Below are 15769 nucleotides of genomic sequence, written 5' to 3'. Positions count from 1 at the left end.
TCAACAAATCTAGTTTTAATGGATCTACTGCAGATAATCAACATGGCCTGAAAATAAAGGTATTCCTGAATATTAATATTTTCTCTTAAATGTGTCAATATAACATTATAGTCCAAACTGTAGCCTAATCCTGGTTGTGTTAATGTTTGCTTTTAACCTCCCTAAATAGTGTCCTCCTCTGTAAAAACTTCTGTTTATTGTGAGAATTAAATGAGAAAATGCATAAAAGTTCTTAGTACATGAGGCATAAGAGTAGAAAGTTCTCAACCATATAATGATAACAGAATTTGAATTGTTGTACTAAGTTAAATAATATCTCTCTCTCTAACTCTACACACAGACATATATACACATTCTTGAATTGATATTTTGAGTTGGAACAATATTTTCATAGTTTTTTTTCTGTGTCCAACTTTGGTCTATATTTTAATAATGTATTCATTGAACAAGTAAATGCCAGAGGCTATGAGTCCTCATTAGAGGTGTTAGCACACATAACGCTGGAAAAACTAATTGGGTTAAAGGAAAAAAAGAAGAGGCACTGTTTTACGCCAACATTCTCTAAAGATAAATAAATTACATTTATGATGTATTAGTTGAATTAATTATTAGAAATTCAAGGCAGCCAGAATCTGGGAGTGCCTATTTAGGCACCTACAATTACTTTTTATCTTACACAGATAAAATAGTCATGTACTAGTTAATACATACAACAAAGAGTACAACAAACAATGACTAGACAGATATAAGCATTAAAAGTACTAAATGGTATTTTAATAAATGTTCAATTGCATTTTTGTAGCATAATTCAAAAACTATGAATATACATAATAATTTGTGTATAATTGTACTCAATACAAACACTGAATTATTTAAAGTACAAGATTATAATAAACTTACGTATATTTCACATTTTTAATAGTTCTACCCTCATTCTCAAAGTTTAATTCTAAATTTTTAATTTCTTTTAAAAATAATAAATATTAGCCTCCAAGTACATTTTATATGTTTTCCTCACTGATCTGAATTAAAAAAGTTAAGTATATTCACCTCTTTTACAAATTCTACTCATTTGAAAATAAGTATGATGATTTTCAGACATAAATGGATTTACACATATTGATGTAATATAGTATAATATAGCATGGAAGTACACTGTAATATATAATAAAATATAATATGATATTTATATATATGCATTCAGCAGATATACAAGCAAATAATAATTATTTAAATAAAATTTTAAGCTTGTCCCCAGCTACATCTCAAGTTAATAGCAGCATGGTTCATTACAACACTAGAAAAATGTAAGAACAGCACCTGACCAGGAGAGAACAAAGTAGGAATGGATTTAGTGAAACTTAATTACCACAGCTAGATTCTACTAGTGCCACTCACCTTAAAATCTTTAGCACTGGTTATGTTGTCTAAGTTTTTATGGATAAGTATGAAAGAGGTTAATATCAATTAGCCTTCTAGCCAAATAAAAATGGAAAGAGATAGGCCATAAATCTATTTTGAGACTCACAGCTCTGCAGGTCAGAGCTAATCTACAAAGATGACAAATTCCAAATTGTAGTCCCCAATTTAACAAATACCTACACCCTACTTGTATTTATCTATGCTCAAGTTTGTTAAATAATGATTCATAGCTATAAATAGGATTGCAAAACTCAAGATCATATTTTTTTTAAAAAAAAAGACATATTAAACTTACTAAATATAGAAGTAAAAGATTATTCCCAGAAAAGAATGATGTTATTTTGCTTCCATTATTTTGATTTAAACCTATAATCCCTCTAGGCTAAGAAACAAAATAAAAACATAATTAGTATTTATTTTCTATTTAATGATACAGTGTTATTACCAAATCTATCTAAAAAGCCACAGAAATTTTTAAAAAGGAAAGTCACATAAAGGAAAGCAACAATATAGATTTGTCAGTGTGTGCTCCATCTAAAACTCTTACTCTTCATGAAACATTTTTCCTGAAATAATCTTAGATTTTAGTCTAATTAGTACTAGAAAAATTGCAAAGAGAATGTAAATTAAGTATTTGCAAATGCCCTAGGACATCCTACATTCTTACAGTGTTGTATTTTCCCAAATATATTCTTGTAAAAAATAAGCTTCAAATCAATATATTCCAGTGACCTAAAGTGAACCAAATGATTATTGGTTGAATAAAGTCCTTTCTTTCCCAAATGCTAAGCATGATGATACTTGCTACAAATATATACTCAGCACAAACACTAGGCAAACAATTTGATGGTTTGGTATAAGAAGCTACAAGGCAGGTACTATCATTTTTTCAAGCTCTAATGAGGAATCTGAAGCCCACGGTTGGTAAGCAACTTGCTCAAAGTTAGTTATACACCTGGCAAGAAATAATCACACTTCACAGCATGTTTCTTTATTAGTAAACTCTATCAAATGGCATCTGCGTTTTCTTAATCATTCAACTTAGGCACCTTGCAGTCCCCCCAAAGCCCCCCTCCAATCCACGGACAAGTTCTACCAGTCTTTCCCTAAAAATAGAACTCCACTGGGTCTACTTGTCTCATTCCCATTACCACCACCCTGGTCCAATCCCTTCATTCTCTAATTGGAAAAACTATAACACAAGTTCTTATTTGGAAAACTATGATTCTCTACATTTTCAGAATTTCTTAATTTTCTTCAGTGTATACTGAAGAATATACCTCCCAATTAATCTATTTTTGAAAACACAAATGTCATTGTATCATGCTGTTTTTGAAACTCTTTCCAAGCTTCACTTTGTGCTTCAGATTCAATCAAATAAAACCCCTGCATTATTTGGCTCTTGATTGTCTCTCCAATCTCATACTAGTCACTGTCTCCCCTACCCCCACTCCCTACTTACCCACTGCCTCACAGATGATTAAAGAGTCACATCAGCCTTCCTTGAGCCCTTTCAATTTCAGAAGCTATTTTTCCTTCCTTACATTTTAAATCTAGCTTAAATGTTACTTCCTTGGAGAGGCCTTCTAGATCACTTAGCTGAATAGTTTCCCTCTACTATTCTCTAAATACGTTTGAGTCTTACATAGCTTTGATCTTATTTTGTATTTATATATTTTATTGTTCATTGATTTATTACCTGTGTATTCAATGAAAACATAATCTCTAGAAGGTAGGAACTTTTATTTATTTTTTCACTCTAAATCCAGGATGTAAAACAGTGTCAACACATGCAAGGCACACACAGAGAGTTTATTAATAATATATACTTTGGCATATACTACAATTTGTGTGTCTTTGACTACTGATAATAATATATCTTAAATTGTTTCATAAGAAAATCATTAGAAGATGACCCAAATGGAACTTCCATGTCAATTTTGAGATTGGAGCCATTTATGAGTTTGGAATCTAAGTGAAACCATTAATTTTCAAATATCAAAAATATTTTTCAAAAGAATACACAAGAAGCCACATGTGTGATTCTCTTCCTTTTAATCAATATAGATATGTAAGCACTAGCAAATATAAGCGTCTTATAAGCAATGGTTCTATCCATCTGTCTGTCTGTCTTTAGATTCTATGAGATTTAACTCAGTGTTTCATGATATTCTTTTACTAATTTATACCCTTAATGAAAATTATAAATATATCATATATCAAGTTTTTAACTTAGTCTCCAACTCTGTCTGTTATATATATATACACATACATACACATACACATATACAAAACACAGCTTAGAGTTTACCAGTTGGTCTGATACTCATGGAAAAATTGTTCTCAAATTTTTATTGTAAATCAGAGTTATTTAGGGAGTTTGTTTAAAAAGAAAATCATCTGCCCAGGTCCACCCCAGAGATTTCCATTCAGCATATCTGGGGTGAGGTCAGGCCACTGTATTTTTAACAAGCTCCCCAAGGACTTCTCATTCACACTTAGTAGACACTTTTTAAACTTCTCTAAGTAGACACTTCTTAAACTCTAAGCTAAAGTTACTTAGTTTCAATTCTGGCTTCTTTAGCAAAATCTGGTTTTCTTTTCTTTGGCATCTTCAGGTAAGTAGAGCCTATTAATGATACATCAAATTATTTTAAGACCTTTTAAAATACTTCCCCTTTACCCTGTTTCATCCACACTATTCCATTTTGAGTTCCTTGGGTATGTCAAGTAGCTTCCTATCTCTGGGCCTCTTACTTGAGATTCTTTCTGCCTCTAACGTCTACCCTCAGTTCTATATGGCTATCATTATTCCATCCATTAGGGTCCTCCCTATGTTATCTAGTTATTTCCTCCAAGAGACCTTTTGTTATGTTGGTTATAGGTTTACTTGTTAGTAGGAAGTCTCACAATTTACTTATGACTTTATGTGCCACTAGAATTCAAAGCCTCTTTGAAGGTAGACCTTGTTTTCTGTCCTTAACCCTCTACCCCAAGAATAGAACATACCCACTTCGTATAAAGTGGGTCTCAAAAAATAAGTGTTATTTAATGTATTCATTCCTGGACAAGTCATTCATTAGCCTTTCAATTTTTTTCTTTGTTAGTGATGTTACTACACAACTCAGAGATTAAAAATCTGAACATTACTTTAGAGTTAATCCATGCTTATCTCATTTTTTAAGTTAGAAACCCTAAATCAAGGAGGTTTAGAAACTTGCCTTGCCCCATCAAGCCTATAATCAGTATCAGATTAAAGGCCAGCACTCACAGTCTAGCTCCTGGTCCACTATTTCCTTCTCTACCCCAGACTATTGTTCAAAATTATATACTATATCTCTCACAGCAATTATATTTGCTAAATTCACATGGCAGTTGTCATATATTAAAAATGATGGGCTTAGTTTTTTGGGGAAAATGCTCTGCACTGTATTTCTGTTTTTTAAGATTTTCATTAGCTGTTTTACCTCCTCCCCATCGCAGGCATCTTGCTAGATCATTGCCGGTCCCAAGAGGCAGAATAGCAACTGGAGGATGCTTGACAACATTAGCCTTTTCTGTGGAATCAAAAATTAAAATAAAATAAAATTTTGATCACAGATGGAACAACAGTAGAAAAGACAGCTTGGCATGAAATGAAGGCATTCCACTAGGTACTTAAAAACAGAAAAAGTTATGTTTTATAGCTATATACAATTAGAAAGTAAGATTAATTTGTATGTATTTGTAGCAATTTATAAAACACAGATAAACACCATAATTCACGAAGTGATAGGAATTTTCAAGATTCATGTCTGAAGAAAGCCTTTTAAAATCTTAACTCAGGGAACGCCTCGGTGGCTCAGTCAGTTAAGTATCTGCCTTTGGCTCAGGTCATGATCCTGGGGTCCTTAGATCAAGCCCTGCATTGGGCTCCCTGCTCAGCGGGAAGCCTGCTTCTACTTCTGCCTGTCACTCCCCCTGCTTGTGTGCACACGCTCTCTCTCTCTCTCTGACAAATAAATAAATAAATTCTTCAAAAAAATAAAATAGAATCTTAACTCAGTTAAAAATTGTTGTGGATTTAACATCATGGAAATTTCAAGGATGCGTATATATGCATCATAAGAATATACTAGAGGGACATCACCAAAGTGGAGGTGTGGGTTCCTATAAAAATTTCTTTTGCAACACCAACTCTAGGTGCATTTCACTTTAAGGAATAAAATATTTTGAAAAATCAAACTCTAAAAGCTAGTAAAATGCTAAAAATGTTTCACTGTGTTGTTCCTACCCATGGTGCTGCTTTGGGTCAGAGTAAGCAATATAAGAACTGGGTAACTCTGATAATCAGCAGGTTTTCTTCGAGATTAAGCTTTACAGAACATAATGCTTTGGGCTCAGAGCAGTAAAAATCACTACCATCAAAATTTCACATTTTTTAAAAGATTTTATTTATTTATTTATTTGAGAGAGAGAGCAAGAGCAGGGGCAGGAGGGGAGAGGGAGAAGCTGACTTCCCACTGAGCAGGGAGCCAGACACAGCGCTCCATCCCAGGACCCTGGGATCATGATCTGAACTGAAGGCAGATGCTTAACTGACTGAGCCACCCAGGCACCCCAAAATTCCACATGGTTTTGTTTATATTGATTGATAGAGAGAGAGAGAGAGAGCACACACATGCATGCACATGAACAAGCTGGAGGGTTGGGAGAGGGGCAGAAGCAGAGGGAGAGAAAGAATCTCAAGCAGACTCCATGCTGGGCATGGGGCCCCATGCGGGGCTCAATCTCACAACCCTGAGATCATGACCTGAACCAAAACCAAGAGTTAATGCTTAACCAACTGAGCCACCCCGGTGCCCCCACATAGTTTTGTTTAAGCCATCATATGGCTTGAATGACTCTCACAAACATATATTATTTTCTTCATTTTTTCTACTTTCTCAGCCCCTCAAAGTGAGTATTTGTCTATGTGGAAGAATGGGGAGGGAACAGATTATTTAGGGATGGATGTGTCATGGTGTAATAGCCAAGGCTTAGATGCGAGCTAAAATAAACTCACAATATCCTACCGTTTTCACTAAAATTCTCACAAGTATTCAGACTCTGTTCAAGCAACTCTAATTTCTGCAGTTTCCGAATTCTGATTTTCTCCTTAGATATTGCATATTATACTATTTACATCTTTTATTGGAAGGCCAAAGAACACAATTTTCACTGTTTCTTTAAAAAAAAAAGTTAGTAGACTAAAATCATAAGATGCTTACCAAAAGTGTGCTGACAACATGTATTTACTTTTAATTTGAATACTTTTGTGTGCATGAAAAGATAGAATACGCTCACCTGCATTAACTAAATAAAAGTGTTTCAATTTATATAGGCAGTAAAACTTATTTTGAACAAATTATTTCCCTTTTGTGAAAGGGCCCATTTAAAAAAAAATTATTTGAGAGAGAGAGAGAGAGGATGAGCAGGAGGGGCAGAGGGAGAGGGAGAGAGAATCTCAAGCAAACTCTGAGCTGAGTGCAGAGCCAAACACGGGGCTTGATCTCAGGACCCTGAGATCACGACCTGAGCCAAAACCAAGAATTGGATACTCAACCAACTGTGCCACCCAGGTGCCCTGAAATGGCCCATTTTTAACAAAGAATTAGTCAATAAAGAAATGGATATTTGTTTGGGATTTATCTCCTAATGAAGGCCAATTCATGATCATTTTACTGATTAGTAATCACTTCTGACAGCTGACTGTCTCTGAAAAACCAGATAATTTTTCTAAATCATCAAGATTTTGTGATACATTCTACATTTTATCCTCAGTCATGTATCTGCTTTGTTTGCTTATAAAAATAAAGTTGTAAAAATGTCAAGAGAGAAGCAATCTAGGTTAAGGTTAAAGGATGAGCTCTAATCCCAGCTCTGTCAATTTACAGCTCTCAGACTCCATTCTAATTATTTAACTTCTCCACACCTTAGAGCCTCTCTCTAAAATAGGATTATCTATACTGTGTCACAGAGTTGTGAGAATTAAGATGAATGGGGGGGGGGGGGCAAAAATCTTAGCACAACATCTATGAGAGAGTACATGATAAATAAAAAATAGCTATGGTAATAATAATGATGGATGCATATGATAAGAATGTCCACAGAGGGTAAGGTTTTGAGGTGCCATGCTTAAATAAAATAAGCACATCTATTTGATGTAAATTTTATCACAAATGTTAAGATTCTCTTTGGCTCCCTCCCCAGGTCAAAGAAACAAATGGAATTTGTAGAGCCTGATTTGAAAATAGCTCTGAGGGTTTAGTAAATTCCATGAGAAGCGGATTAAAAAAGAAAGATTTTTAGATACTTGCAAACTATTTTGTCAATTAAAACTTTGAAATATAGCAAACACATTAAACCAGTAAGTAACGTGCAACAATGCCAGATACCCGATTATATCACTGTAGCATCCAAAGATATCAATGCATTAATAAAATAAATAAAATACACAGAATTTTAGGTTACTACTCTCAACCCAGCCACGTTAAGTATGTGTCTTCATTACCTATGCAGTCCAAAATCCACCCCACGGTTCCATCTCCACCACAGGCTAACACTCTGAAATCAGGAACATCACGGAAAAAGTTTAACCTGCAAAATAAGCACGTTATGGCACGTGATTGATACTTTAAAATTCGGACTTGTAGAGTTTTGTATTCTTAGCATTTTATCTAATAAAAGACATTTTTATTTGATGAAAACTGTAAGATAATCTCAACAATTTTATTGAAAAATATTAAATTCTTATCTAGAATAAAATTCTAAAATTAAAGAATTAACATCTTGATTTAAACATATATTAGATAATATATTTTATTTTTTCTTTTATCAACTCAAGTTTAAAAAAACAAAATACATTATAATAACTTTTATTAAAATATTCTCATTTTAATTATATGTGATCTGCATTTCACATATAATCCAAAGTGACATTTACTACAGCATTTCATTGAATAATTGAGATTCAATAATTGAATTGAAAAATTTCTCTTTTGAATCATTATATAAATACAACTATTTTGCCAGCAAATATGTCTTTGAGAGTTTTCAGCCTTTTCCATTACTGGAAGAAATTGATCACACTGCTTTGGGGTTCTGTTTCAGTGTTTCCTTTGACTTAGAATTTGCAAATGGGAGCCAGGCTTCCACTTGTCTTTTGACATGGCCCTCAGGGTCTGCTACCTCGGAACACTCAAGCCTAATTGCTGGGTGCCCATAGCTTCTGTTGCTAGTGCATACAGCACTATGCTTATTAAAGCAACCTACCTTGGAGAAAGTTAAAAAGGCAGGTAACACAGCCAGTTATACAACTGTACATGCTTATTTTCTTGCAATAAAAAAGAATTGAAACAAGACAGAAATATGTGGAATGTGTCTGTTTACCTCCCTTGCACAGGAATAATCACTGGCAGTAATATAATATGCAGTCATCCAAGAAACTTTTCTATATATTTACATATGTGAATATACACATATGAATTTTATTATACACGTATTTTTAACATGAATAGGATCATGCTATACATCCTGTTAATTTGTGTGCATTTTTTAATTTAAAAATGTCTAAGAGATCTTTCTGTGTCAGCTCAAAGAATGTTGCATCATGATTTACAATAAGTGAATGTATTACATAAGGTATTCATTGTGTGATCAAATAAACCATTTCTCTTCAGGTACTGTTAAACTAATTCTAGTGTTTCACTATTACAAAAAATAAGTATTATAGTTAACACTATTTGAAGTACATTTATGTGAACATATGCATATGTTTTGAAGGTTAATCTTCTAGAAGGGAAATCCACTATACCATCATACTACTCTCTGAACAGCTCCTGTTATAAAAGATGTGTCAATTTCTGTCAACTCCGAAACACTATGTGTAAACAACTTTATGATATTTCCTCAATAATAATGAAAAATCAAATTATGCTTTTATTGTAAAATCACACATTCCTGCTTGCAAGTGGGTTGAGCATATTTTTGTAGGTTTATAGCTATGTGATCTCTTCTGTGAACTGCATCTTCAAACTCTTGCCCATCTTTTCCACTGAGTTGTCTTTTATTATTATCTTATAATTTCTACATATTATGAGTGTTGTTTTTCATTTAAATTAGCATTATTGGAAAAACATTTTGTTGAAGTAATACAAATAATGCTTAAACATAATAGAAATGTATAAAAATTAACTAAAACCCCACCACCTGATATTAAGAGCCATGAATATCTAGAATATCAAACTTTCACGTATTTCCTTAGGTATTATATTATGGTATTTACCTTTTGTTAGACATGTTGCAATATTTTGAGTCTTTTTCCCATTTGTTTGCTTATATCTTGTATAATATTATTCATAATTTAAGTACCTATGTACCAATTGCCCACCTCAATGGGAGAACATTTCCAAAACTTACATAGACTGCTGTGCGGTCCATTTCTCCTCATCCACAAAAGTGAGCACTATTCTAAATTTTCAGTTATCCTACACATGCCGTAGACAACATTCTGTTCACTTTTTGCTTTTTCCACTTAGTATAAGACTCATTCATGTGATAGCTGAAGTTCTCTCCATGCATAGTTGAAGTTATTTAATTTTTACTGCTAATTATCATTTATGTGAGTGTGCCTTTTTAAACCCATGTCAATGGACATTTGGATTGGTTAGTTTATATTCGTATAAAAACTGCATTATTGGACATGCTTCCTAGTGCTCATGGACAGTGGATACTTTCAGAGTAGGGTATACTTTTATGCAAATTTTTGTTTCCCAAAAAAGTTGTATCAATGCATGCATTCATTTTCAACATAGATATTTGACTGAGTACATTCTTTCTAACAATTTTAATGTCACACTTCTTAATTTCATGGGTTTCCTCTTTTGTGAAATGGCTATTCTTGACTTTTGTTTCCTTTCTCTACTTTTTCTCTTCTTGATTTGTAAAAATTCTTTACTTGTTCTTAATTTTAATGCTTTTTTGCAAGTATCTTCTACACAAATTGAATTTTTTTAACTTTAACGTGTATTTTAATAAACAAGATTTGGTTTTAATGTATTCAAATTTATCAACCTTTTCATAAGTGGTTAGCACTGTGACCTGTATTGTGTAAGAAAAGTTTGCCTACTCAGAGGTCAGAAGATAATTCATGTATACTCTTTTTAAAATTTCAGTTTTCCTTTTAACAGTTCTATGTTGTGGTGTGAGGTAGGGATCCCTTTATTCGCTTCCCTTCCTCTTCCTTTCCCCCTCCCTCCATCCTCTCTTTCTTTCCTTTTCCCTCTTTCTTTTTTCCCTTCCTCCCTCCTTTCTTTCCCTGTGGCTGTTGTGCACCAAGTTTTCTCTCTTCTTTAATCCATGCTTTCATTTATTACATAATTCCACTTCCTACCATGCAAGCTCCATCATAAATCAGATTTCCATATATGAGTAAATTTCTTTTTGAACTGTTTTATTTTATTCATATTTTGTCCACCCCTGCACCAGTACCACATTCTTATAATTCCTTAAGTACTTTTATAGTAAGTCTATATCTCACAGAGCATGAAGAACCTAGGGTATTATTCCTTCTTTGATTTTCTATATATATTTTAAAGCTAACTTGTCCTATTCCACAATAATAAAGATAAAAACAAAAAAAAACAATTATGACTTTGATCAGAGTAACATTAAGCCTATAGATCACTTTTGGGACAAATAAAATCCGTATAATGTTAATTAGGTTTCCTCATCCATGACTATAGTATACCAATAATGATGGTACTATTGGTGCTCTCCAGTGCTTATAATTGTTATTTCTTATTGTGCTGTCTAGAGCTCCAAAACATCACTGAATTGGGATATTCATAGGCAATGCTCCTATCTTGTTTCTAAATTTAAATGGAATATTTCTACATTTTCCCCATTTAATATGATGTTTTCGTACAGATTTTCTTTTTCTTTTCTTTTTTGAGAGACATCTTTTATAAGGTAATAAAATTTCCTTTTATCTATTATAGTAAGGATTTTTATTATGAATCTGTTAAATTTTTTTTCTGCATCTTGAGATGTTAACATGGTTTATCTCATTTAACCAATAATGTGGGAATATATATTTAAATATTTTTGTATCATTAAAGCACCCTTACAATATTTTTATATATCCAAATTGGACACTGTTTATTAATATTTTTATAGAGAACTGGATTCAGTTTGCTAATATTTTGCTTAGACATTTTGAATCTATATTCCTGAACACAATAGATTTACTGTTTTACTTCCTGATACCATCTCTAAGTTTTTGACAAAATTATTCTGTCTCAGAAAGTGAGTTGCAGAATATGCCCTCATCTTCCATTTTTGGAAGCATCTGTACAATTTTGGAAGTTCCTTAAAACTCGTAGCACTTGCATATAAGCTATTCTATTTCTGGTGAGTCTTTGGTTTCTCTCTTTCTTTCTATTTTTAAATAATTGTTTGAATTCCTTTAATGATTATTGAACAAAATTTCTATTTTCTAATTCTCCCTAAATCAGTTTTTGCCAGTTACATATCCTATTAATTTGTCTATGTCCTAATTTTCAAACATTGTCTCATCGAAGCCTAGAAAAGTTTTTCAAAATAAGCTGGCAGCCTAAAAGTTTACCATAAAGCTAATTGTTTTTGGTGAAAGCCTAACCATCCATTTGACTCACCATTGTTCTTCTATTCCATGATGATGTTTCATCTGTTATTCATTCTTGTTTCTTTTAAAATTGTCATCATTGGTTCTTCAGCAGCATCCTACCCCCAAACATAAACCCCATGTGACTGTCAGACCAGCTTACTCTCTGCAAATTGATTGCTAAATGGATTGAAAAATTGACCTATCTCAGCCTCTTAATCCACTCAATCCATGCTGTTTTCCCTAGAGATTCATTCATTCCTTATTTCATTCATTCAATGAACTGTAGCCTTGGAAAATTATTTAATCATTCTGAGCCTTGGCTTCCTTATCTTTAAAATGGAGTTAATGCCATTAGCTTCATTGGGCTGTTTTAAGAAATAAACAATATGTGTATGTAAATTAAATTGTATTATCCATAGGTTATTACTAATTCAATTATTTTTCCCTTCATTAAAAGTAGTATATATGTTTTATAGGTCAGAGTGCCACTCCTCTATTTTCACCCCTCTCCCCCAGTGTTCTGGCAAAATAATCTCAAAGAGAACTTCCTACCAAGCAAAGCTGGATGGACAGTGAGTTTTCCTACCTTCAATCTGAAACTATAGCCAATGAACTACTGGGAGACTTGCTTATGGCATTGCATTAGGGACAGAAAGTGCAGAAGAAAGTAGGTCTGATTGAGAACAAACAAATCCAAGAGACTTGGCAAGAACCAAAATGCAGGGCTCTGCATGGGTACTGACTTTTCACTCATTAAGCTGTAAAGACCAGCAGATGTGCGGCTCCCACTTCAAAGGATATCCTAACAACAAGAAGGATGTGGGAATAAGAAGTGTCTGGAAAGATGCCTGTTAGTAGAAATTTTAGTACTGTGTACTATACTTTCACCTACCAATTTCAGAGGTTCACTTGCAGAATTAATACATATAAACATTTTGTAATGAAGTAATCATGCATGGCCCCGGAATTTATTTAGACTATTTTTATGGAAATTTATGAAATTAAAACTTAAAATGACTTATGAAGTGGATTAATAATGTTTGAGTTTTCAGTGTTGGTCATTAATGCTCTCCTAGAGCATTGACTATTTATCTACAATAGCTAAATGTGAAGGAGATCTTATGTTAATGTACAGGTTTAGTAGCTCCGTGTCAGATGCTTTCCTACCACATTGCTCAACAGCCACCACTACTGCACACCCTATAAAAAGGTGGATGGCGAGGTTTTGAAGCACTAAAAGCAAATCAAAATACTAAGATTTAGAAGTCTACTTTCCACTTCTAAAAAGTGTTAAGATAAAACTAATATAGAAAATTTAGGAAGTTTTAATTTGTACCTGACAATAGTACTTAAAAAGCACACTGGGACATTTTTTTTTTTTTTTAAAGAGGAAAGAAAACCTGCAGTACTGATTCCATAATCTTGGAAAGTGTCTTATAATTAAATTTCATAGATGACGATATGTAGGAATTTCTTTTTATTCCAATCTCCTATTTTATCATTTAAAGAAAATAAATGATCCTGTCATTTATATATGATTGGGCTATATCAGTTAGAAATCAGATTGAACATATAAAAATAAATTAATGTATAGCAATTAAACAATGTACATATTATAAAACTATATTCTGTGATATTTAGAAGAAACCAGTATGAGATTCATAAATAGTGTTATCATAATAGCATGGAATGAATGCTAATTTAATTGTACCTATTCATATCTCTTTGTATTAAAGAAACACAAGGTTGAAGAATCGAAAATAACTTTATTTTATACCCTCAACTTTCCTTTTCCTCTTCTTTGTCAAGAGCTTGCCTTAAGAAAGGTCTGCATTCTGATTTAAGCATTTTGAGCCAGGAACAAACATTCTTATCTCTTATTCAGCTCAATTCATATTCATACCTGCATGTACACAGTTACATATTATTCTTACAGTTTTAAGATTAAATGGCTTCACAATTGCCTCACTAAAATTAGGTTGAATTTTCTGATTTGTGATGTTGTTATTGTTTTCAAAACCATATTTATAGTCTAGAAAACCAATTCCTAATACATTCCACCTCATTTCCTGATACCCAGAGTACATCTATACATACATTGGCATCACTGGATACTATTACTGCTGCTGTAGTCAGGTTGGAAAATCTATGCATGAAGCAATTATGTCCCCCAAAAGTTTCTTCTATACTATATATTACCAAATTGGGGGAGGGTTATATTTGATCTTTTCCTGTGGATCTTGATAATGTCAGCTTCAAAGTGATTAATCATCAACTATAATGTGCCTCCCCCAACATTTCAGCTTAAAGTAAAACTAATTGTAACCATGTCCTCTTGTCTCATATCTTAGGTACTCAATTTTACTAATAAATTATAAAGGTTAGGTAAACTAGAAAGTGCACATGTTTTAACAAATTTGGCTAGTCTTTTGAGGATATTGTATGAAAGATAAATTTACACTGTTTTGGGCAAGGGGACATTTCATGTAGATAAGTGGGATAGTCAAAAAATGTAATTTGGACTCATTGATATGAACCAAGTATAACTTAATGCTATTACCATCACAGCCAGAAATAACTTCCAGAAATAATTTGACAAAATATATATCCCAGTGCACCATTAACAATTGAAACATTAATTCCATTATATAATCTTTGGAAATATCAAAAACATATTTTATGCATATGTGTATTTTATAAGAGAAGGAGAGAGAAAGAGTAAGGGAGAAAGGCAGTGAGAAATGCCAAAGAGATCATGAGAGACAGAAAATGAGGGGGAACATTTGTTCCTGGGAAACCACTGTTATTTTATTAAATAACTTTAATATTCTCCCTGGCATAAAATGAATTAGAAAGGAGAAATCAGGAAACAATAGGCTCCACAATGTGGTCCAAATATTTGTTCCTTTTTGACTAGTGCACATAATTCTTGGAAAATTAATGTGTTACAAAATATCAAACTCTCTCAGATCATTTTTTAATGAATAAAGACAAAGTAGTACTTAGCTAAAATGGTCTTAAGCTTTTATTGAAACTACTCATGATTTTATTTGTATAATAAAATGATTTTATAAAGATCTTACTTTAAATTATAAATTTATTCTTGTATGTAGAAAATAACAACCCTTTTAGGATGTTTTAAATATATATAAACATAAATTAGTATTTAAGGGCCAAGTAACTGAAGAACATAAAACAACCTTTTTGTAGAAATTTCCTCTCATCTATACATGTTAAGAATTTTCTGTATTAGAATGGAAGGGAGGTAATTTTTTTAAAAGATTTTATTTATTTATTTGAGAGAGAGAGAGTGAATATGAGCAGGGGGAGGGGCACAGGGAGAGGGAAAAGCAGACTCGCCACTGAGCAGGGAGCCAAAGTTTGGGCTCCATCCCAGGACCCCAGAGATCATGACTTGAGCCCTGAGCCAAACGCAGACGCATAACTGACTGAGCTACCCAGGCACCCCAGAAGGGAGGTAATCTGACTTAGTATTTACATAACTATATTTAGTGCTACAAATATGCAATCAAATTTGTGACTATATACACGTATCTTCATTCCTCAAAGTCCTAACATATATGTATGTAGTTTGCATACTAACAAATATGTATGTACATGAAAATGCAATTTAAATATTTCTTCTAAGTTTGTAAGTTTTATGACTACAACATAAGGAAA

At 32.8% G+C, this 15769-nt stretch overlaps 1 protein-coding gene across 12 annotated transcripts in view; it reads right to left on the bottom strand.

The window, feature by feature from the left end:
* The window catches only part of DGKB (diacylglycerol kinase beta), a 794581-nt gene that overhangs the window by 431690 nt on the left and 347122 nt on the right, over window positions 1-15769 (bottom strand). For all 12 annotated transcript variants that reach the window (XM_032402009.1, XM_032402007.1, XM_032402005.1 and 9 more), the window contains 2 exons: window positions 7955-8040; window positions 4890-4979 (listed from right to left, as the gene is read on the bottom strand). In XM_032402009.1, coding sequence (XP_032257900.1) covers window positions 4890-4979; window positions 7955-8040 — 176 coding nt within the window. The remainder of the gene's footprint in view (window positions 1-4889; window positions 4980-7954; window positions 8041-15769) is intronic.

Source organism: Phoca vitulina, unplaced genomic scaffold (genome assembly GCF_004348235.1).
Source record: "Phoca vitulina isolate PV1807 unplaced genomic scaffold, GSC_HSeal_1.0 scaffold4, whole genome shotgun sequence".
Lineage (NCBI taxonomy): Eukaryota > Metazoa > Chordata > Mammalia > Carnivora > Phocidae > Phoca > Phoca vitulina.
This window is presented reverse-complemented; position numbering and strand designations above follow the sequence as displayed.